Source organism: Terrapene carolina, unplaced genomic scaffold (genome assembly GCF_002925995.2).
Source record: "Terrapene carolina triunguis isolate 2854851 unplaced genomic scaffold, T_m_triunguis-2.0 Scaffold68, whole genome shotgun sequence".
Lineage (NCBI taxonomy): Eukaryota > Metazoa > Chordata > Testudines > Emydidae > Terrapene > Terrapene triunguis.
This window is the reverse complement of record NW_020664419.1, coordinates 36,971,017-36,995,414: the sequence shown is the minus strand read 5'-3', so window position 1 is coordinate 36,995,414 and position 24,398 is coordinate 36,971,017. Positions and strand designations below refer to the sequence as shown.

At 43.1% G+C, this 24,398-nt stretch overlaps 1 protein-coding gene across 2 annotated transcripts in view; it reads right to left on the bottom strand.

The window, feature by feature from the left end:
- CADPS2 (calcium dependent secretion activator 2) overlaps positions 1 to 24,084 on the bottom strand; it is a 557,199-nt gene extending 533,115 nt beyond the window's left edge. For both annotated transcript variants that reach the window (XM_024219628.1, XM_024219629.1), the window contains exon 1: positions 23,696 to 24,084. In XM_024219628.1, coding sequence (XP_024075396.1) covers positions 23,696 to 24,046 — 351 coding nt within the window. In that variant the 5' untranslated portion in view covers positions 24,047 to 24,084. The remainder of the gene's footprint in view (positions 1 to 23,695) is intronic.
- Between the last annotated feature and the right edge of the window lie 314 nt (positions 24,085 to 24,398).

Below are 24,398 nucleotides of genomic sequence, written 5' to 3'. Positions count from 1 at the left end.
TTCGCTCTTGGGACTAAGAGGGACCAGACATCAATCCAGGCTCTCCACATCTTTCTGAACAAGTCTCTCATATTTCAAACTTGTAAGTAAACTGCCAGGCAAGGCGTGTTAGTTTACCTCTGTTTTCTCATCTTGTAAATGTACCTTTTGCTAGAGTGTTCATCTCTGTTTGCTGTACTTTGAACCTAAGGCTAGAGGGGGGTCCTCTGAGCTCTTTAAGTTTGATTACCCTGTAAAGTTATTTTCCATCCTGATTTTACAGAGATGATTTTTACCTTTTTCTTTAATTAAAAGCCTTCTTTTTAAGAACCTGATTGATTTTTCCTTGTTTTTAGATCCAAGGGGGTTGGATCTTGATCCACCAGGAGTTGGTGGAAGGGAGAAGGGGGGATGGTTAATTTCTCCTTGTTTTAAAATCCAAGGGGTTTGGATCTGTATTCACCAGGGAATTGGTGAAGTCTCTCAAGGGTACCCAGGGAAGGGAATTAGCATCGAGAGTGGTGGCAGCGGACCAGATCTAAGCTGGTAGTTAAGCTTAGAAGTTTTCATGCAGGCCCCCACATCTGTACCCTAAAGTTCAGAGTGGGGAAGCAGCCTTGACAGCTTATCTTCCGCACCAGGTTGTCCAAGATTCTTCTTGTTTGTGAGGATACCTTCCCACTCCCCACCCTGCACCTTGTACCTATTTTGGGTGGGGAATTGGAGGGCAGAAGGGAAGAGTTGGGAACAGAGTGAGAAGGGAAAAACTCCCAGCCATTCTGATGAATGCCCCAGATTTTCTTTTTCATGAGTTGATTGGAACACACTTTTCCTTTTTCTCCTACTCTGCTTTGAAATAAATTTGCCATTGTATCACTTCCACAGATAAAGATGTGGGACTCAGACACCATTTCAGCAGAAAATTTGTGGAGATTATTCTTCTAAACATAAATTGAGTTTTCAGCTGTAGAAAAAGGAAGTTTAGGATTTTTATGAAATTTTGAGACCTCACAAACTCTTTCCATAGATGGCGTCTCTCTTAACCTACCAATTCCTGACATCAGCAATCAAAAAGGTGTGACAGACAACAGAATGGCAGAAGGCCTGTATTTTGTTATGTATTGCACCATCATTTACAGATTATAACGCTTCATAACTATAATATCTGTTTTAAAGATGTTTCTTCACTGTGCAAATAAACCAATTTTGGAAAAAGCAAACAGGAAAAACTAGTTTGGTCATATTCAACCCTGTACGTGGGTCACCAGCAGGGTTTGAACCTCGGCTCTTCAGATCCTCAGCACAGACCTTTAACGCTTGGGTTAAGGAGTAACTGCTAACCTCGCTATAGACCAGCAACTTTAGAGAAACTCAATCAGGGCCGGCTCTGGCTTTTTTGCCGCCCCAGGCAAAAAAGCCTCTGCCCCCCCCCTCCCCGGAGCCGGGGGGGGGCAGCCGGAGCCCCAGTGGGGGCTCCACTCTCCCCCCAGCGGCCGGGGGGAGGGCGCGGGGGGGGGAGGGCGGCCAGAGCGCCGTGGGGAGGGCGGTGAGCCCGGCTGTGGCCCCGCTCTCCCCGGCGGCCGGAGCGCCGCGCCGCCCCCCTCCATGTGCCGCCCCAAGCACCAGCTTGGGTGCCTGGAGCCGGCCCTGAACTCAATACATACTTTGCTCGTAGGTTACACATCTATTTATTAGGCTGCAATAGAAAATTGAAGATTAGGACTCCTCGGTCTGTATCCATAGCCATGGGTGGGGTGTATGGGGTAGTGGTTAGATATGGGATAACCAAAGGACATAGATTTGGCACTTCAGTGGGAAAAAAAAAAAAAAAAAAAAAGACAGCACTGCTAAGTGGATAAGATTTAGGTCTACCATATTAGAGATCCACGTTCCATTCCCAATTTTGCCTCAAGTGATCTGGTGCAATTTCTCTGTTAACTTATTTGTAAAATGAGGGAAGGGGGCTAATACCTGACCACCTTTTACATTTGGGGTGGAAGGCCACTGTCAGTAATAAGGTCTGACAAGCACAAGAAAAAATAAACAGCCAGCAGAGGTGAGATATGAACTCATTCTCCTAGCTCCCAGTTCAGGGCACTTTCCCCTAGCTACAGAGTATTTAGGAAAATAATCTCTCTCCCCTTCTGCCTGCCTTTGTGGTACAATCAGACAGACCAGCATGATTCAGCAAAAAAGCTGGATAGTCTGCAAGATCCAGTATGCTTGAAATGTCTGTCACAGGGAGCTTGTCTTCACTACCCGCCCGGATCAGCGGGTAGAAATCGATCTCTTGGGGATCGATTTATTGCGTCTCATTGGGACGCGATAATCGATCCCCGAATCAACGCGCGTACTCCATCAGCGCAGGTAGGAGTAAGCGCCATCGACGGGGGAGCCGCAGCAGTCGATTTGCCGCCATCCTCACAGCAGGGTAAGTCGGATCAGATACGTCGAATTCAGCTACGCTATTCCCACAGCTGAATTTGCGTATCTGAAATCGATCCCCCCCCGTACTGTAGACGTAGCCAGGGTGTCTGGCGCCTGTGATTAAGGCATGTCCAGCTCACCTGTGCCAGAGGGCAGGGCACCATCAGGGGACTATAAAAGGTCAGGGAGAAGCCCAGAGAGAGAGAGACTTAGTGCGTCAGTCAAGAAAAGTCAGGAGACTGGAGGAGGTGACGGTGATTATCATCTCTGGGGAAAGCTGCCACCCTTCCTGGAAAGAGGGAGGAATTGGCTAGGAGACTGTATGTTTGGGACATGGGAGAAGGTTGAAGGCAGGAAAGCAGCAAGACGAGTTTGCTGGCTAGCAACCCCAAGCCAGAGAGCTATGGCCAGCAGGCTGGAGAGGGTTGAAGGCAGCAGTAGCAGTAGAGCGAGTTGGCTGCTAGCTCTAAGATGGAGACACAGAGCCTATGGCTGGAGAAGGCTGAAAGCAGAGGAGCAGCAGAGGAACTTACCCACTATATGTCCAGGGCTGAGAACTGGACCCAGAGGAACAGCAAGAGGGCCAGGGGGAGTGAGGGATGCTCACCGCGCAAGGATGCTCCTAGCAGAGATAATTCTGTTCTTTACTATAGTTTCAAACAGTTTGCCCGGTACTGATGTCAGGCTTACCAGCCTGTAATTGCCAGGATCGCCTCTGGAGCCCTTGTTAAAAATTGGTGTCACATTAGCCATCCTCCAGTCATTTGGTACACAAGCAGATTTAAATGATAGGTTACATACCACATTTAGTAGTTCTTCAATTTCACATTAGAGTTCCTTCAGAACTCTTGGGTGAAGACCATCTGATCCTGGTGACTTATTACTGTTTAGTTTATCAAATTGTTCCAAAGCCTCCTCTATTGACAGTTCCTCAGATTTGTCACCTAAAAAGAAGGGCTCAGGTTTGGGAATTTCCCTCACATCCTTTTCAGTGAATATCTTTGCAAATAATTCATTTAGCTTCTCCATAATGGCCTTATCCCACTTGAGTTCTCCTTTAGCACCTCGATCATCCAGTGGCCCCACTGGTAGTTTAGGAGGCTTCCTGCTTCTGATGTACTTAAAAAAAAAATTGCTGTTACTTTTTGAGTCTTTGGCTAGCTGTTCTTCAAATTCTTTTTTGGTCTTCCTAATTATATTTTTACACTTCATTTGCCGAGGTTTGTGCTCCTTTATTTTCCTCACTAGGATTTAACTTCCTCTTTTTAGAAGATGCCTTTTTGCCTCTCACTGCTTCTTTTACTTTGTTGCTTAGCCATGGTGGCATTTTTTTGGTCCTCTATGTTTTTTAATTTGGGGTATACATTTAGTTTGAGCCTCCATTATTGTGTCTTTTAAAAGTTTCCAGCTTGCAGGGATTTCACTTTTGGCACTGTATCTTTTAATTGCAGTGTGGATAAGACTCTGGAGAACATGGACATTGTTTTCTTGGCAGCTACCTGTACCTCAACTGTGGGCATCACTTCCAAAACTATCAGAATGATGACAGACCTCACTCACTTCTTTGAACTAGCTTTCCTACAATAATAAATAATAATAATACTTAAAAAAAGAAAGCCCTCCCAGTTGGAGAATGGAAGGAAACATAAAACCCTTTGTAAATTCCAGAAATTGTAAGGCACTTGAATTAAAGTGTTTAAGTTAATCTTTCTATCCTGCACTTAAGTCACATAACATTGTTATGTTTTGTACAGTTATGAAGTTGTGATGTATTATAATGATAAAAGCAGGTCATGCAGAACATGGGGAATTTCAGGGGGGAGACATTAAGAAGACTACAGTAAATAAGTGGGTTTTTTTCATTATTTTATTATGTAAAATGTATGTGTATGTACACATACAGGTTTAAAAAAAACTACAAATATTCAAGATTTTTAACCATTTTAAAATTAATTTTTCCTAATTATGGCTTTTTTTTTTTAAACAGATTATGTGCAGAAGGCCCATTCAAACAGTATTCAAAAATATAATAAAAATTCACAAAATATAGCTCAAAAGGCATTCTATATTAAAATCTGCATGTCCTGGTAATTAAATGGTCCCGAGGTCAATTAAATGCTTGACCCAACAGATGTTTCTTACCCTCCACTCAGAAACTTGGCAAACAAGCTCTGGCAGAATGCGAGAGGAAGCTGTCGCTTATTAGAACACTCAAAACTGAGAACTTTTCAAGGAAGTTTAGCTGACAAAAATTACAGTCAAGGCAAGCTCACAGCAATGCTATGACTGGGTACACATTAACAATAATGCCCAAAGCTGTTTGTCCTTTGCCACAGTAGCATCTAGTAACTGGGAGTGTTTGGGGATATGTATGGCTGCTGAACATGAATCCAATCTCACCACTGTGTTTTGTTGAACAGGTCAAAAGAAAGCCTCTTTAGCCTGAAACTTGTAAATGATAAAAGAACTTTGAAGAATTCAAATTATGGCAGCCAGACAAGTGGATATAACTTTTTCGACCAGCAGATACAGACAGGAAATAAAGCAAAACCTCATATGACATCAGTTTCTAACAAAGGGCACTAGCTGATCCTTCTTAGCAGTCTTCCTAAACAATAAAATTTTTATTAAAGCTAATGTTAAGAAAATACATAGGTTGGGAAAAGAGGGTCTGTAAATCTGGGTATAGTGCTTAGATTATCCACAAATACAAAGTTAGTTTTTAAAAGTCATATGATACACAGAGTACATAATCAGCAATAACCCAAATTTAGGTGAATAGATTTAACAATACAGTTTAGATAGTAGAATCGGAATAGTTGGGTACATCACTCATGAAAAGTTGTATGGAGACTTGGTTGTGAAAAGCAAAATATATCAATGAGTGGAGATTGTCCCTCAGTAATTGAGAATTAGGTTGATTGTCCATTTAGAAAATGGAATCCACAAGGAAAGTATTTGTTACATTCCTGACTGCGCTTCTCATCAGCACTCCAGCTCATCCCTCATGGTATTGTCAATGTCCAGTGATGTGATCTATGTAGATGTTTGTCGACCACCTGATGGTGTCCAACACCATGAGTTGCCGCATCAGCCGAGCATAGCATAGACCAATTCCGCATTCTCTCAGCACTCGCTCGTTACTGGGGTCCCATGCGCCTAAGGCTCCGACGGTCAATACCTGATAACCCTTAGCTCTCAAGGTTTCGGCCAGAGGGGCATATTTCTCTACCTTTCGAGCTTGGGCATCATAGAATATCAGGGTTGGAAAGGACCTCAGGAGGTCATCTAGTCCAACCCCCTGCTCAAAGCAGGACCAATGCCCAACTAAATCATCCCAGCCAGGGCTTCGTCAAGCCTGACCTTCAAAACCTCTAAGGAAGAAGATTCCACCACCTCCCTAGGTAACCCATTCCAGTGCTTCACCACCCTCCTAATGAAAAAGTTTTTCCTAATATCCAACCTAAACCTCCCCCACTGCAACTTGAGACCATTACTGCTTGTTCTGTCATCTGCTACCACTGAGAACAGTCTAGATCCATCCTCTTTGGAACCCCCCTTCAGGTAGTTGAAGGCTGCTATCAAATCCCCCCTCATTTTTCTCTTCTGCAGACTAAACAATCCCAGTTCCCTCAGCCTCTCCTCATAAGTCATGTGCTCCAGCCCCCTAATCATTTTTGTTGCCTTCCGCTGGACTCTTTCCAATTTTTCCAAATCCTTCTTGTAGTGTGGGGCCCAAAATTGGACACAGTACTCCAGATGAGGCCTCACCAATGTCGAATAGAAGGGAATGATCACATACCTCAATCTGCTGGCAATGCCCCTACTTATACAGCCTAAAATGCCGTTAGCCTTCTTGGCAACAAGGGCACACTGTTGACTCATATCCAGCTTCTCGTCCACCGTAACCCCTAGGTCCTTTTCTGCAGAACTGCTATCTAGCCATTCAGTTCCTAGTCTGTAACAGTGAATGGGATTCTTCCATCCAAAGTGCAGGACTCTGCACTTGTCCTTGTTGAACCTCATCAGGTTTCTTTTGGCCCAATCCTCTAATTTGTCTAGGTCCCTCTGTATCCGATCCCTACCCTCCAGCGTATCTACCACTCCTCCCAGTTTAGTGTCATCTACAAACTTGCTGAGAGTGCAGTCCACGCCATCCTCCAGATCATTAATGAAGATATTGAACAAAACCGGCCCCAGGACCGACCTTTGGGGCACTCCGCTTGAAACCGACTGCCAACTAGACATGGAGCCATTGATCACTACCCGTTGAGCCCGACGATCTAGCCAGCTTTCTATCTACCTTATATCATGGAAGGCCGGGGTCCTGTTATCGAACGGCAGTGTTATGTCCACCATGATGATCTTCTTCTGGTCCTCGTTGGTGGTGATGATGTGCAGTCGCAGTTGGCTGTCAATTCCAGGGATGGTGGAGTTTATGGCAACCTTCCCCACGGGAGGCGGGATGGCTCTGGCCAGGCGATCTTAAATGGCGTTGTGCTTCAGCTGCCAAGCTCTCGAATGGGGCTTACAGCTACACAGGACTTGGGGTAGCATCTTGTTGGCATAGCCACACTTCCTGCATCGCTTATCCCGATTCCCATGGCGGACAGCTCCGTTCAGTGGGATGCAGTTGAGCCGGGCCCTGTGGATGAATTTCCAATCAGCAAATTGAGTGAAGCTGCCCCCAGGGAGGAATTGGTTGCTGGCATCCCACTTGCACGTCACTTTGAATGCCTTGCCCTGGTCCAGCTTCTGTTTCAGGTTTTCTATGTATTGGCAGCAGATGGCATCCTTCAGGGTCCTCTCCAGTGTGGTTCTAGCTCTCAGAGTGACGATAGTGTGATCTGTATTCTTCACCTGTGGCACCAGGACTCCCAGCTCCTGGCGTTCCTTGCACCAAGTCCAGTGGCAGCCGATACGCTTTTCCAGTCATCAAGTAGCGTTGCGGGCACGAGTCCAGAGCGAAGCAAAGTCTCCCATCTCTTCCAAATTCACCTTCCAGCGAGCCGCTCAGGTAGGTGGCAACATCTTGATTGGAGGGGGTCCTGGTGATTCGCATCTTGATGGCATCCTGCAGAGCACTCTTCGCGATGTTCCTCACCATGGCGTCCGGGTACATCAGAAGGCGGAATGCATGAGTGATCATGGCAACGTCGCACAGATCACCCATTCAAGGGACGTTGGCCCTGCCCTGCCTGTGCGAGATGTACACCAGTTCATTGCTGGCCCTCTGGGGAAGAAACATCCACTTCTTCTCCAGCTGCCAGATGGTGTTGTCTGCCTTGTTCAGAGGTACCTTCGCCACGGCAGATCCCCTCAGGACAAATGAGATACGGGGTATCAGGAAGGGGTTCAAGGCGTTGATCTGCTGCCATAGTGCCAATAGGGAGGAGTCAATCCTGGCCACATCTCGTAGGATCTCCGCGATGGTATCCTCAGGTGTCTGCTGGACGCAGAAACCCATGGTTGTGCCAAGATGTTGGTACGCCTGTCCGTCCTCGAGAACTACAACAATCTTAACATTCCAGTAGCTTGGAGGGGGAAAAAACAAACAAACAAACAAACCTGCCACCACCACGTGCATGATGCAAATACACATGCATGTAATCTGTCCTGTTACCGCCACTCCATCTGACAGCACTGCATCCGTGTTCATTGCAATGATCATATTATATTTAATTTTCACATTTCAACATAACTATCTAGAGCAGGGGTGGCCAACCTGTGGCTCCGGAGCCACATGCAGCTCTTCATACAGCTCCTTGTATAGGCACTGACTCCAGGGCTGGAGCTACAGGCGCCAACTTTCAATGTGCCGGGGTGTGCTCACTGCTCAACCCCTGGCTCTGCCACAGGCCCTGCCCCCACTCCACCCTGCCATGCCCTTGCTCTTCTCTCCCCCCCCCCCACCCGCCCTGAGCCTCCTGCATGCCACGAAACAGCTGATGGGGATGGAAGGGGAGGTGCTGATTGGCGGGGCTGCTGGTGGGTGGGAGGTGCTGGGAGCAGGGAGGAGCTAATGGGGGGGCTGCTGATGTATTACTGTGGCTCTTTGGCAATGTACATTGGTAAATTCTGGTTCCTTCTCAGGCTCAGGTTGGCCACCCCGATCTAGAGTAGTTGTTCTCAAACTATTTACCATTGTGGACCGCATATACAGCTCTTTATGTGCTATGTGGGCCGCATCCACACAATATATACACTACCTGTATGGCCCAGAAGAGGTCACATGGGCTGCAGCCTGTGCCATTGGACCGCAAGCAGCCTGAGAACCACTGATCAAGAGGCATTCATATAGCTGTGTATTTGTTTGAACGCCCAATTCCTTAAACCAATGCACTTGCACCTCTCTCAACGTAGGGAGCTGCAGCAATGATGCTATGGTGTACCTGGAACGCCTCACCTCCTACCCTGATGGCAGATGCTTAAAAACATGACAGGAAATTTTAGGGTCCAGTAGGTGATTTTCAAATAATTATAGCTTAGTTATACCTAACAGGCATTTCTTCAAACATGTCAAAGTAATGGAGGCCCAAGTCCATGGTACATTTAAACTTTACAAATTAAGGTGCTCCTGATTTAAAAAGAGTACAAAAATAAGCATCTGGAAAAATTAACACCTTGTTATACATACTTTGATAAATGCTTGGATAACAAACAAACAAACAAAAAACCCCAAGGAATTTAACTCATTTTTTCAAGAAAGGGGAAACAATCTTCAGACAGAGAACTTACATAAGAAATAGATAATCTTTCTAAAAGTTACATGCTTCTGAAAACAGACTCTGTCCTCGAATGCACTCTCTCTCTCCCCTTCCCTCCCTCCTCCACACTCCAATATTATCTGTACAACAGCTTTCTATTAAGTCTTGCTTTAAAGAGTGAAGTGCATTAGAAAGATTGACCTTGTGTAGCTTTTATCAAACAGTAATTGATGCCATCATATCTCAGCGAACTTCTGAACCTATACCAGACTGAGCTCTGAGTTGTACTGGTAGTTAGCAATAAAAGACTTTTATATTACATATAGGACTTCAGGCGACACCTATATTTAGATGAAGGACTTGAAACATCCAAAAGTTAGTGGGTAAGTGATTTAAAGTGAATGATTGATTTCCTCATTATAATAATAAATAATAATAATAATAATACTACATTCATTCTTACACAATGCTTTTTCATATATAGTTTACAAAGCACATTACCAATGAAGAGGAGGAGTCATTAGGTCCATTTTTCAAGCAGGTTAAGTGACTCGCTCAAGGTTATATTACAGGTCACTGACAGAGCCAGGAACAGAGCCTACGTCTCCTGACTCCCAGTCTAGTGCCCCATTCTTTGGGACACTGACTCCCATTGCAACTTATAAATGTATGATCAAAGATCTTACTAGAACTTACAAGATCTACTTGTCTGGGAGCACAATGTACAGCAAACATGGTTTCTGTAAGATACTCTCCCCCTCCCAATTCACCAAAGGGGGGTGGGGGGGAAAGACAGCCAAGTTGTAACTACTTTCAAAGTTTTTAAAAAGTCACCACTTTATGGGGCCAATCCCCAAAGGTGCTAACCACCCCACAGGTTTATTTCAATGAGAGCTGTGGGCAGACACAATCACACAGGATCACACAAGTAACCAGAGGAAAAAATATTTCCATCTTCTGAAATAGTTGGGATCTAAATCAGATTTTCAACATAGATTACTATGTTATCTTTATGCTACACATGCAAAAATCCTAGACAATGTAACTACTTGATTTCTACAATTTTTAAATGTGTTTTGTAGTTTTCAATGGCTAAGGCATATATAATACTATGTTGCCAGCTCTGATGATTTTAATCATATCTCACAATATTTGATGTTTTTCTTAAAACTCCAGCTGTGGCACCAAGAGTATTTAAATTTTCATTTTAAAGAAGACCCGGATGTTTCTAGCACTCATGGCTGCAGAGAAAAGATTGAAACTATGAAGTGATTGCACCCTACAGGCTCAGAAACCCAAAGACGGAGAAAAAGTTCTTTAAAAAAAAAAAAAAGTCTTAAATCTCATGACTTTGGGGGGCCCGATTCATGATTTCTGAACTCTTGAGGTTGACAATACTGATACTATAAAGTGAATGCACTAAAACATGAGTAGGGTAATCATACCACCATCTCATAGATCAACATTTTCCTTCTATTCAAGTCCCTTCCAGACCATGACCTGACTTCCTGCAGCCTTCACTCAGTGCAAACACCCACTGATTTCAATAGGAGTTTGATCTCAGTATGACTGCATGATCTGGCCTATGCTCATAAATACAGCTTGTTATTTTTGATTTCCAGGTATTTTCTCAACCTTTGCTACTCTGAAAAATCAACCCAGGAGGAAGAGAAATTCTCCTCTCCTCCATGAAATGATATTAGCAGAGTAACACAGCAAGTTCCAGGCACACCTCAAACTAGTCTGCTTTTTATTTTTGTTTCTTTGTCTTGCTAGGCACCTCATCTGTAAGGAGACCACAATAAAGGTCCAATATTAATATTTTAACACAATGCATATTTGATATGCCAAACAGTTCCAATAGAAAGACAATATTATGACATTTTTGTACAAGGAAACAGCCTCCAGTGCCCTGCTATGCGGCCTCTGAATATGTAATTCAAAAATTAATGAAGGGATAGAGGACAATGAAGCACAAGCTGGGGGCTCTCTTAAGTAACAGCTTTCAAAATAAATATTTGGCACACACTGCCTGGAGATGTTCATTTATATTTTTAATGAAAGCACAAAAGTCATCCCGTTATCACACAAGCAGTTAAAGGGTACATTCTTTTGCAAGAGTACAATATAATACCATAAAAACTCTGTCTCCCACACTCATTCTTGGGGACCTGAACTTCCATGTTGATGACCCACCACAACCCACACATCTCCTCTAGGGTTACCACCTCTAAGGTACAAAAATTCCAGACATCCAAATCGTTTCATGCAAAGTATGAAACAACAAATTAAAGGAGGCAGCACTTTTAGTCTCCAGGCATCTCACCAGGTCTAGAAACTGCCTCCACCTTTTCCTCCTCAACTCCTGTGTTTCAGACACAGCTGGAAGGAGCTGCTGATCCCCCACATCAAGCTCTAGCCTGAGCTGCCTGGCTGCACGCCCACGTAGGAGCCGGAGGGGGGATATGCCGCTGTTTCAGGGAGCTGCTAGAGGTAAGCACCGCCGGGAGCCTGCACCTCTGACCTCCTCCCGCGGCCCAACCCCCTGCCCCAGCCCTAGCCCTGATTCCCCTCTCACCCTCGGAACGCCTCAGTCCCAGCCCAGAGCACTCTCCTGCACCCCTCATCCCCAGCCCCATCTGGAACCCCCACCCCAACCCCAATTTCGTGAGCATTCATGGCCCGCCATACAATTTCCATACCCAGATATGACCCACGGGCCAAAAAGTTTGCCCATCCCTGATCTAGCTGATGTCTAGCCATCAGCTCAAGTTCAACATGACTAAAACTAATCTTTCCACCCAGGCCCACCCCTTTCCTCCTTTCTAGATCACTGAGGACAACACAAGCATCTGCTTATCACTCAGGCCCACAACTTGGGCATTATCTTCAACTCAGATGTCTCTCTAGTCTAGAGCTTCACATCCAGGCTAGGTCCAAATCTTGCAGACTTTGTCTGCGTAACATCTCTAAAACATTGTACGGGGAGACTTTGGCAAATCAGTAAAGTGCTTGAAACCACTATGGCTTATTATTAAAAAGCAACCTAGTCAGCAGGCTATAAAGTGGCCATGCAGCTTGACCAAGGCAGGAGGGGAGGGGGGTTTAGGGTGCCACAGAAAGGGCAGCTTGACCCCGTGTCCTTCCTGATAAGAAATGTGTTGAAGTTGCTGATACACTTTAGAAGAGCAGGATGTACCCTCAGGAATGTCTATTGGGGTCTCAAGGCTGCAGACTCTGGAAAGACCCACACCTGGTTAATCAATAATCAGAAGGAGCCTCTTGCTTGCCCATTGGAACTGCTTGCTTGACAAGTTTTTTTTAAGGGACGTGTCATTGTATTACTAATGTATAAATAAGGGAAAAAAGCTTGAGATAGGGAGGACTCTTCAGGACTGGTCTCTCCCTCTGGATGCATCTTGTGTTCCCCACCGGCAGATGGGCTGCCACTGTGCCACTCGAGAGCCACACTCAACTTTGGTAATTTTCAAGGGTTGGGGGTGTTTTACTAATCTTGTTGCGGACGTGCGTAAGTGCTTGAGACTAGTAAAGTTTAGCTTTAAGTGAAAGCACTCTTGTGTTGTCCTGTTTGTGCCAGCCATCTATTGGTTGGACGGCTGTCTCCCCCCTGATTTATTTCCTGATACCTCCTCGCACAGAGTAAAGTTACCAAGAGCTTTGGGTTGAAAGAACCCCGGGTAACAACATGACTTTTCCTATCCATTCACACAGCTAAAACTTTAATCCAGGCGGTCAACTCAAATCTCAATTATTGCTATATCCTTCTCTGTGGCCTTGATAAATGCAACCTTGCCCTGCTCATACCTATTCAGAATGGTGTTGCTAGGATCATTTTCCTTACACATCACTTTGATCATGTCAGTCTTTGGATCCCCCTTCTGTTTCCCCATTCTCCATGACATCAAGCAAATTGCTTGTCTTCACTTTCAAAGCCTTTCATGACCTATGCCCACCCTACCTATCATCTCTTAATCACCATAATGATAAAGGTGTATTACTGTATTCACTGATCTCACTTTTTTGGAAAGGGAATGTCATGGAGTCTGATCTAAATTCCATTGACTTTAATGGAAAGACTCCTAAGTACAGAATGAATTTTCAAGAAAAAAAAAGATGCAAACAAAATAGTGCAAAAGGTTTTGCACAATTTCCCTGCTGATTTTTTTTTAAACCAACACATTATTTATTACAAACTTACAACTTAGTAACTGTAGTTTAGTTTCTCATAGCCCCTCCAACAAATTCTCATTCTGGCCCCAATTCAGCAAAGCACTTAAGTATATTCTTGGACTTACAAGTAGTCATGCTTAAAGTTAAGCATTCACTTACATTCTTTGCTGAACTGGATCTCTTACAGTTATAACACAAATAGCAGGACTTAAAAACTCCACTTGCCCAGAGTATGTAATAAGCTCTTTCACACAAGTGCCATCAACTTCAACAGAATCTAAACTCTCTTTATTTTTTTAAGTCTCTAGTCCTTATGACTACCAAAACAACCTTCAAATTGTGAACATGGGCATAAACTGATGCAATCTAGCACACTGCAAGCAACTCTACTGCCTCTGATGCGCCTCACACGTCTCCCCAAACTACATCAGAGAGAAAACTGACTCAAGTCCCTGTCCTTTTTCACAGCTGTTGTTCAGGACACTGGGAATAAGTGAGAATGACAAGAATTTGGTCAATTTCTATATGCTGTTAGCATTTCCAGGCAGAAACAGGCACTAGAGCTAGTCACCAGTTCATTTGCAAATTTGACACCATCAGATCAGGATTAAACAAAGACTGTGAATGGCTATCCAACTACAGAAGCAGTTTCTCCTCCCTTGGTGTTCACACCTCAACTGCTAGCAGAGCACCTCACCCTCCCTGATTGAACTTACCTCGTTATCTCCACACTGATTTATACCTGACTCTAGAGATTTCCATTACTTGCATCTGAAGAAGTGAGGTTCTTACCCACGAAAGCTTATGCTCCCAATACTTCTGTTAGTCTCAAAGGTGCCACAGGACCCTCTGTTGCTTTTTACAGATTCAGACTAACACGGCTACCCCTCTGATACAAATGTTTTAGTTGTTTAAATTGCAAGAGGTTTGTATGGAGTCGGAGCAGTTGTGTCATAGCAGATATTTCCCCCCCCCCCCCCCCCCCCACACACACACACTTTTTGAGTCCTGTCAAAGAACACTGGAAGTGGGTGAGGCAAACAGAACACAGCACCCATGCTTCCCTAAGCATCAGGTAGCCTGTTGTGGCAGGAAAGAAAGCACACACACCAACATACAAAATAACAGAAGGGCAGGAATAATTTTCTGAATATGGGAAAAGAGCAAAGCAGCTAGCAAGCTCCCTCCCACTAGCCCTGCGGAGATTGTGACAGTTACTGGGCTTCCCATGCTGTCTTCCTGACAGTGCTTTGATCAGCCACCTGTAGAGAACCTGTGAAGTTCTCTTCCCTCCCCGCTCCCCTCCCAGCCCCACTCAGAACAGGGTGTTAGCCAAAGCAAACAGAGCTGATGAGATTTTTCCCAAAACTGGGGGGGGGGGAGGGAGGGGAGAAGAGAAAGAGAGGGGCAAACTTCTAACAAAAACCACAGAGGTTTTATTAAACATAAAAAGGCAGAAACTGGCCAAAATAAAAAGTTTGCAATCATGCAAGTAAAACATATAATGGTTGCCAATCTTCTAGCTATCCAGGACTGCCACTCTTTGCATCTGATAAAAGCAAATGCATTGCTAAGGTTTCAGCACCTTAGACTATTATACAAAGCCTGGAAGTCACCAAAATATAACACCAAAACCAAAAACTCAAGGTTTATCGGAGCTGAGTACTTTCAACACTACTTTACAGGGCAGAAACCGGGAAATGACAAAATATAACATGTCCATACTGTCTTTGTTTCATACAACCTGCCTCAGAAAAATCCTTCGTATCTTTTGGCCCAGAAGAATTTCAAACCAGGACTTATTCACATAGTGCAGCCAAGACGATATGAGCACCATCATTACCAGGAGGCGCTGGAGATGGATTGGCCTTCTGCTTCGGATGGAAATTGATTCCATCACCAGAGTAGCAATAAGATGGACACCTGAAGGCAAGCGAAAACGAGGCTGCCCAAAAACAACATGGCAAAGAGCTGTGGAAGCTGACCTGAAAAACCTGGGGCACAGTTGGGGAACCATTGAAAGACTTGCCAGAAACATACAGGAGTGGAGGAGCTTCGCTGCTGCCTTAAACACCAGAGGCATAATGGGTGCTAACTAACTAGACTTATAAACTTTTGACCAAGCCACATCTGATTGAGGCTGAGTTGGATAAACAAGACAGCAGTTTTAACTGACAAAGTTCTGCTTTAATCGCCATTCTCTGAAATGGTGCTGGACACTGTTTGTCACTGGCTTCACTTGCTATAAAACAGCTTTCAATATTTCTTCAACCTCCATCCATGGCCAACATCCATCACCCTCAATGGGTAATTTTACTAACACAGACAAGTCTAAGGTAAAAAGAATCTAAAAACCCAAAGCCTTTTCTGATGGACAAAAAGGGTGAATTTTTCAATGATGTTAGCACAACACAATTGAATAGCCTTTTAAACACATGTGAAGCTGTGTTAACCCACATCTTGGGCCTTCACAGGGCTTATCAAATCATGGCATGCTAACTGGATCTATCTAAGAGAACTGAAAGTAAAATAAACACTTTGCCCATCAAGACAGGGCCTTAGGTTGCTTGTAAAAGATAAGCCTGAGTTTCATCAGAAAAAAAAAGACATGGTGGAAAGTCATTTTAAGAGCTGTAATTTGGGAGTGTTAGCTCTCCCTGAGGGTATGGGGGGAGAAGATCAATGTTCCATTTTACCTCTCTTGATAGAAACCATTTCTGATTAAGTTTGATCTGCCTTGGCAGGGAGCATGAGAATTCTTTGCAATGTACTTCTTCCTCTGAAATACCCCTTGAATCTTATCAGAATTGGCTTTGTGGGGTACTTCCACATTTACCTTTACTTTGGTCTGAGACCATCATATGAAGAAGGCCCGGAAGCATCCAGGAGATAGTTTGTATCAGGAGAAGAAAAATAGATGTATTTCCAGATATTGCTTGGGCAAAATAGGCCTAAAAGAAATATCTGACAATACAGTCTGTTCCCTGGGGATGGACACCATGGTTTTGTTTCTTGCTAAATTTTTCCTGATAGTTGCTTGGAGGTTATTATTATAACTTATGATCAACTTTTCTATCATCAATAAAATCCTAGAAAAAATGGGGAAAAAACCAGGCGAAAGGAAGCTTGTGGGATTTAGATGAAAATGAATTATTGCATTCCATTATTCCCAGCTTTGAGTAGTAATGCTTCTGATGTACTCACTTGTGGGTTTGTTTGGTTATATCCGCAACTTCCTATTTTCAAGTGAAAAATATGAAATGTCAGTCATTTACTACTTGAAATAGTTTTTTCTTTTTGCTTCTTCTGATTCAGATATTAGACTGATTTAGTTCGGATCTTAAACAGCCAGCTAAATTAGTGTCCATTCTTTATAATCAGTTAAAGGCATAGTTTAATTATTAACTCTTGGTGTTGTATGACTTCATACCGTGCTTGGGAATATTTCTCTTTGGTTTTGATAGGTTTTTTATTGATTTATTTTTAAATTCTTCCCCCATCCTTGGATTTCTACTGTATGTACATGTTGATTATTAAAGTAAAATTATAAATATGGAGGGAAAAGGCAGTCGTTTTATATCCTTTCAGGCACTGAATTTTACCACTTTATTGTCCTCTGTTTACTCAGGAACCCTCCTCCTGATGTGTCACCCAGAGACCATTCCTCTGGCATGTAGTCCATGAATAAAACTGAGCACTATAATTGTCACAATCTTTCCTCACTCAGGTAGTTCAATGCATGTTCACAAACAAAATTCTTTCTAGACTGAAAACAGTTTACAGAACAATCCATTTCTGTTTACACACTTTATTCTATGAGCTTTCCAAATATAAATTGAATCAGCTGTATTTTGGGAGGGTGGGAGTGTCATAACTATAAAGGGAAGGGTAACAGCTCTCCTGTGTACAGTACTATAAAATCCCTCCTGGCCAGAGACTCCAAAATCCTTTTACCTGTAAAGGGTTAAGAAGCTCGGGTAACCTGGCTGACACCTGACCCAAAGGACCAATAAGGGGACAAGATCTTTTTGAATTTGGGGGGGGGGGGGGGGTGGGGAGGAAAGGCTTTTGTTTTGTGCTCTTTGTTTAAGGGGTTGTTCGCTCTTGGGACTGAGAGGGACCAGACATCAATCCAGGCTCTCCACATCTTTCTAACCAAGTCTCTCATATTTCAAACTTGTAAGTAAAAAGCCAGGCAAGGCGTCTTAGTTTTACTTTGTTTTCTCAACTTGTAAATGTACCTTTTACTAGAGTGTTTATCTTTGTTTGCTGTACTTTGAACCTAAGACAGAGGGGGGGTCCTCTGAGCTCTTTAAGTTTGATTACCCTGTAAAGTTATTTTCCATACTGATTTTACAGAGATGATTTTTACCTTTTTCTTTAATTAAAAGCCTTCTTTTTAAGAACCTGATTGATTTTTCCTTGTTTTTAGATCCAAGGAAGTTGGATCTGTATTCACCAGGAGTTGGTGAAAGGAAGGAGGGGGGAAGGGTCAATTTCTCCTTGTTTTAAGATCCAAGGAGTTTGGATCTGTATTCACCAGGGAATTGGTGAAAGGTTTCTAAAAGCTTCCCAGGGAAGGGAATGGTGGCAGCGGACCAGAACTAAGCTGGTAGTTAAGCTTAGAAGTCCTCATGCAGGCCCCCACACTTGTACCCTAAAGTTCAAAGTGGGGATACAGCCTTGACAGGGGGTGAGAAGAAAAACACCACCATATACTTCATTGGATTCTCAGGAACAAAGAACAAAATCATAACTTGTTTTAGACTAGGCTTTATTGCTCATAGAAAATAGAATGCCACCCTCGGTACCCTGGCGACATTAACATTCCAAGACATCTGGAGAAGTATGTGGTTGAACGTTTGCAAAATATCCACTGGAATGATGGTCTTCTGGTTAAAGCACTGCATTGATACTCAGGAGGCCTAGATTCAACTTTGGCTCTGCTGAAGACTTAGTGTGTCAACTTGAGAAAAATCACTTAGTCTCTGTGTTCTTCAGTTGCACATCTGTAAAGTGAAGGTAATAATCCTGCCCTCCCTCACAGGGGAGTTGGGGGAGAATAAATCCACAAATACTTGAAGATGCTTTGATGCTACAACATTGGTAAGTACAATGATAGATAACAATGGATTGCAGCAACCACTGCTGCATCTTTTCATTATTTCCATTTCCTCTTCCACAATAAATGTGGCGAGATCTACCGTGAAGTTTATTTGGAAGGTTTTTCATCACTCAGCATGTACATTCACATCTATGGAGTACAGCACTTCTAGCAAAAGGGTGCACCCCTGCCCTGATCCCTTGAGGACTTCTTACCTGTCTGTGCTAGATAGCCTCCAATTTAATGCTTAAGCCAGCCATTTTAGCATATTTGACCATTGTTTTAACTTTTGTCTCAAGCAAAAGAAAAGTCTTGCTGATCTTGAATGGAGTACAGGGACTCGGCACCTTAAAATGGGCCACTCCTGAAAGTATTTCTGTTAAACTTCCAATTTCTCTAAAAATGTTTAGCATGGATTTTTTACCCTTGCAATTTGCCTTAGTCTAGTGGTAATTAGGTAATAAAAGGATTGGGTGGTAGGATTCCACCTAGAGCCAGATTTCACAGGAATATTTTTAATTATGCATAATCCTGTAGATTAATTTTAACATTTAACAACTATTTTTCTTACATAGCTTGTGCTTAAATAAAATTAAGGGATGAAATTACAGTAAATCATACAGTCAAAAACAGGTTATTGGATTAGGTGAACCACTAATCTGGTCCAATATGGCAGTTCTTATATAAAATACTCTAATATTTGTTTTTACTTCTTGTTTCCTGAGCTTCATAAATGAGCTGAATACATTTCTTGTTGTATAGGGGGAAGTAGAGTAAATGCTAAATCACAGTTTAAAAACATTTAAGTTCATTAATACAACTCAGCCTATAAAATTAAGTATTGTGGTCTCAGCATATCATAGAGACCAATGCATTGGTTTTAAAAGAAATAAACCATCTCCTCACAGATATTGTTTCTGTTCAGACTGAGGTTGTAGTTTAATATGTGGTTTCCATCACTTCCCTACTGGATAATATATTCCACATAACAAAAAGCAGCAGTCTGGCACATCTTGCAGTATTTGCTCAGCAACAAACTAACACTCAATTAGCAGAAAAAAAATAAATGATCAAAGCCTAATAGATTATCTAACCTCTTTTTAGTTTATCAGTAAGACTGCTAGAAGCCTGCAAGCAAAAACATCACTGATAGTGCACAGCATCAAGAGATCTGGTCTTTGGGAAGACTGAGACGATGCCAGAATTTGGAGTATTTCCACATGTAGGTCACTGGTTCAAATCCTTCCCAATCATCAGTGACAACCAGTGAATACCATATGAACTATTTAGTGGTCTATGTTAAACACCACAATAGGGTGGTCTCAGTCCAGTTCCCTGTGAAAAGGACTGCAGAAATTTTCATTACAAGTGACATTAAACATCTGTAGAACAGACTTCAAGGATTAAATAAATGTGAATAAGAGATTTTAACCCTTCGATGTGGTAGGACAGAAGGCTGGTCTTGCAGTTGAGGAACTGTACCGGGACTTGAAAGATCTTGGTTCATTTTTCACAGGACTTCCTGTCTCACCTTAGGCATGTCACTTAGATTGTCTGTGCCCATTTGTAAAATGGGGACGATACCTGTTTTGGTCACAATTGTTCCTTCTAACCTTAAAATAATCTAAGAACCTCTTAGTCGGGGTTGAGGCACATTAGCAAGTGTGCAAGGTCCTGCCACCCAGAACATACCAGTTGTGGAGCTTTGCACAAGCACGATGTTCACTTTTTAAAATGTTTTTTGATTTCAGATACCCCATTATTTAAGACCTATGAGGCCAGAAGTCAAAAAATCCTCAAAATGTGGTAAGGGAACTTAAGACAGAGCCACGCATCTGGAAGTGAAGCTTCCTGAGGCAATTTACCTTAGAAAGAGATTACTTAACACATTATCAAGAAGAAAGCATGTTATAGAAGGGCTAGGAAGAGGGTGTAGGGGGTAGAGAAATAGTAAGGTAAGCAAACCCATACCTATTGTTAACAAGTATGGTTAATTAGCTTGTGTACCAGGAGGAGAAAAGAACACAGATAGCAGGAGCTGTCTATAGTAGTTAGCCTCACACATAAAAAAAAGCAGCCCAACGTACTATATAATCCAAATAATAAAATATGTAGTAGATCAATGAGATTTTCATATAGGTTATCGAATACTCTGTTTTTAAAATGACAACATTCCTATTTGTCTAGTGGCTCTGATTAATATATGAGTTATCAATATCCAAAGAGTTCAAGAAGATATTTGTGCACTTGACAATTAAACCTCTAAACATTTTGTGGACAAGAAATGAAAGCTAAGAAAATTATCAAGATATATCTAAATAATCTTTGAGGAGTTATTATATAAAGAGTAAAGTTTATACATATGAAGTTTTAAAAAGCTAATTTTGAAATAGACAAAAGATTCAGATTACTTCAAATTATGGGGTTTGTTTGTGGCAGGGTCTATGACTTTCATGTTTGGAAAACACCTAGAACACTGTAGTTCCTACTACAATCTAAGTAATGAATGAATGATTTAAGTAGATTTGCAATTTGAAATTACAGAGTGTATGGCTAAATCTTAAATTCATCCCTGGTACAAAGTGAGATATTGCTTTCTGTTACGTTCCAGACAGCACTGTAAATGATCACGAGGCATGTACTGAAAACAGGTGTGTTTACAATTCAGACAATTCCTGGTAAATAAAACATTCTAGCTGAGCAGCTGAAGCCTAACAGATCTACAGTATTTTTAAATATGTTACATTTACTAGATTATTATAACAACAACATCTGATAGTTTCTTACTTCTAACAGAAATGGACACTGAAAAATGACGTTTTTCTTTCTTACAAAAGCACTAGGTTTTTCAGCCTGATTAAAAACATAAAACATCTTTCTAGTTCCACAGTTAAATTCTTAAAGCAAATGAAAATTTGTCCCATTTTAATTACTGTACACTGAATGTCATGTGTCACTTAGAAGTGAAAACTGCAGGTAGTATTTGATTTGAGGTGAGATGTCAGATTGGGTGATTTACAGCTCAATGGCTAAACATTAATACAGCAAGTGTCATACTTTTACACTGGGTGCAACACCAATAAGTGCCCTATACTGATCTCAGAAATTCTCAAGATCCTCTTTCACACACCTTTAGAAACACCATGTACATGGTACTACCTTGGAGCATTACCATCAAAATAAGTGAATTCAAAGGTTGTAGTCAATTGCAGCAGCTGGGTGCTTAGCATTTTGGAAAAATCAGGCCATTTATTTTTAGGTCCTAAATATAGATTTAGGAACCTAACTTTAGGCACTTGTTTTTGAAAAATCTTGACCATGGGTTTCTCTGTTTAAATAAGTAAGATGAAATAAAAGAATTACTACAATATGCTATTTTGTTGCTGTTACTATCATCACATTACATTAGTGCCTACTGGATTTTTGTGACAATCTGCCGTCACCTATATCAGTCACATTCAGGCTGGCACCCTACATGTCCCCAAAACAGTAAACACTTAAACTAATAGTTTACTAGTCTTCACAGCAACAAACCAAGTGGAATTCAATCCATTTTGTGAATTAAAAATAAATACATTCTGAAATATATGAAGATTTGAATCTACGTAAAAGTAAATACCCAGACTATTCTCTTTCCCAATAGCCCTTACGTATTCAAAAAGATCAAGAGTCAGAATCAAAAGTATTCTGTCTGGAGACTGAATTTAAAAAGATTCTCTCTGTTAGCCTCTAGCGCAGTCATTAATAGAAGTTTGTTTAGTATCCTTCTAGAAATTGATTATGCAATATTTACAGAACCAAGTACAAAATGAAAAGATTTCAAATTTTAAAATAAACTTTCCAATAACTGAGTATTTTTTAAGCAACTGAAAAATCTAAAAGCATAGAGTAACACACTATCTTGGGAGCCTGCCCCAAATATATTGCACAGCAAATGAAACTTTGCTCTACCTTTAATAAAAGGCAAACAACCACGTGATTGGTTCCCTGAGTTGTTAAAAGCAACAGAGGGTCCTGTGGCACCTTTAAGACTAACAGAAGTATTGGGAGCATAAGCTTTCGTGGGTAAGAACCTCACTTCTATTTCCATTACTCGCATCTGAAGAAGTGAGGTTCTTACCCACGAAAGCTTATACTCCCAGTACTTCTGTTAGTCTTAAAGGTGCCACAGGACCCTCTATTGCTTCTTACAGATTCAAACTAACACTGCTACCCCTCTGATACCTGAGTTGTTAAGACACTGTTTCTCCTTATCTGGAGTCTGCATTTAGTAATAATCACTGAAACAAAATAGATGGATTGTCTCATTTACAAAACAATTCTCCTTTGTATTATATCCATGATTTATCTTTAGATGTATTTGGTCAGCACATTATTTTTTGCATGAAATACCTTTCAGAGTTTAATGTCATTTTAACATCTGTTTTGCCATCTATCATACCCTGCTGGATTAGTACTTCTAACAAGTCTTCCATTATTTATTTTTTTACTATAAAATGATCCTATTTGACAATAGAGGTGGATTTAACTGTCACCCTGAAAAACTTATAATTTGTAAAGAAATTTTCTTCTGCTCGTTTCTACATGCCACTAGTGCCATGCTGATTTTAAAAATGCACTGGAACCTACTTTAGAGAGTATCTGCTGCAAAGATAATCCTGTTAACACCGACATAAAATACAAGAAATTGATTCCCTTTGCAGAAACATCTGTGAAAATTAATCACTCTGTTGAACGACTGCATTTTCTTCCTCCCAAACGTTCGGAGGCTCATTAAACAAACGCCTATTAAAGAGATCAACCTGTTGAAGGAATCAGAGATGTGCCCAACCTAGACTATGGTAGTGTCTGAACAGGCTTCTCCATGCTCTGCTAGCGAGCTGGAAATTAATCTCAACAGTGCGGTGTGACCCACTGACACAAAAACACTTCACTACTGAACCGATCGATACAGAGACTCGGATGAAAGGTGGGCAGACGATGGCCCACAATCCCGGTCTCGGGCGTGCTCAGAAGAAGTTACGGGCGATTTAATACTTTATGGCACTTCAGAGACGTGCAGCGGGATCCCGGGGATTGCACCCCGACTGAGCAGGCACGCCTGGCTCAGGCTGCCAGTAGCGATCAGCTGCTGCTACCGAGATGGGGGTCGCAGTGCAGAAAACAAACCCAAAGCTCGTGGACCATGCAGCGGAGATGGAGCGGGGGCGGAGCGGGCAGTGCCCAGTGGCCAGGCGGGAAGTGGGGGCGGGGGAGGCTGGTGGGACCGGTGCCTGCGGCGACTCACCTTCTGCTGCCTCCGGGCCATGTCGGTGGGTTGCTTGGCGTTGAACGGGTACGCGATGCACCTCACTATGAACACATACAGCTGCAGCCGGAGCCGCTTCTCCCTCTCCTCTTTCTGCAGCCTCTCCTGCTCCTCCCTGCCCTCGCTCAGCACCGAGGGGCTGGGGCTCGCCGGTCTGGCGGGGCCGCTGCCCTGGCGCCCCGGCTCCCTCGCGTGGGGCTCCCGGTTGGGAGCCGGCAGGACTCGCGGCGAGCTGCCGCTGCAGCCCCCGGGCGCCACCACCAGCACCTCCCGCCTCTCCTCTTCCAGCACCTCGTCGGACTCCTCTTCGCTGGAGGACGGGTCCAGCATGGTGCCGGCAACGCGCGGCCCCTGCCTGCGGGCGCGGAGCGAAAGGGAAAGCGGCGCGCACCTTTCCGGACACGTCGAGTTTTACACACCGACTAGTTCCTACCCGCGGCAGACGCCAGGGAGGGGGCGGGGCCTGGGAAGGGGGTCGAGCTTGGGTTGCCTTGGGAATTGCTCTGGCCGGCTCCTATCAGAGCCCCGGCCAGCCTGTCACTTCTCCCCGAGCGACGGGGACGGGCTCCGCCCGCCGGCGGCTGCCGCGCCGCGCAGGTGGGGAACCTGTAGCGCCCACAACAAGCAACACGTGGAACGGAATGTTAATGGGGCTCGGCGCGCTCCGCCCGCCCCGCGCCGA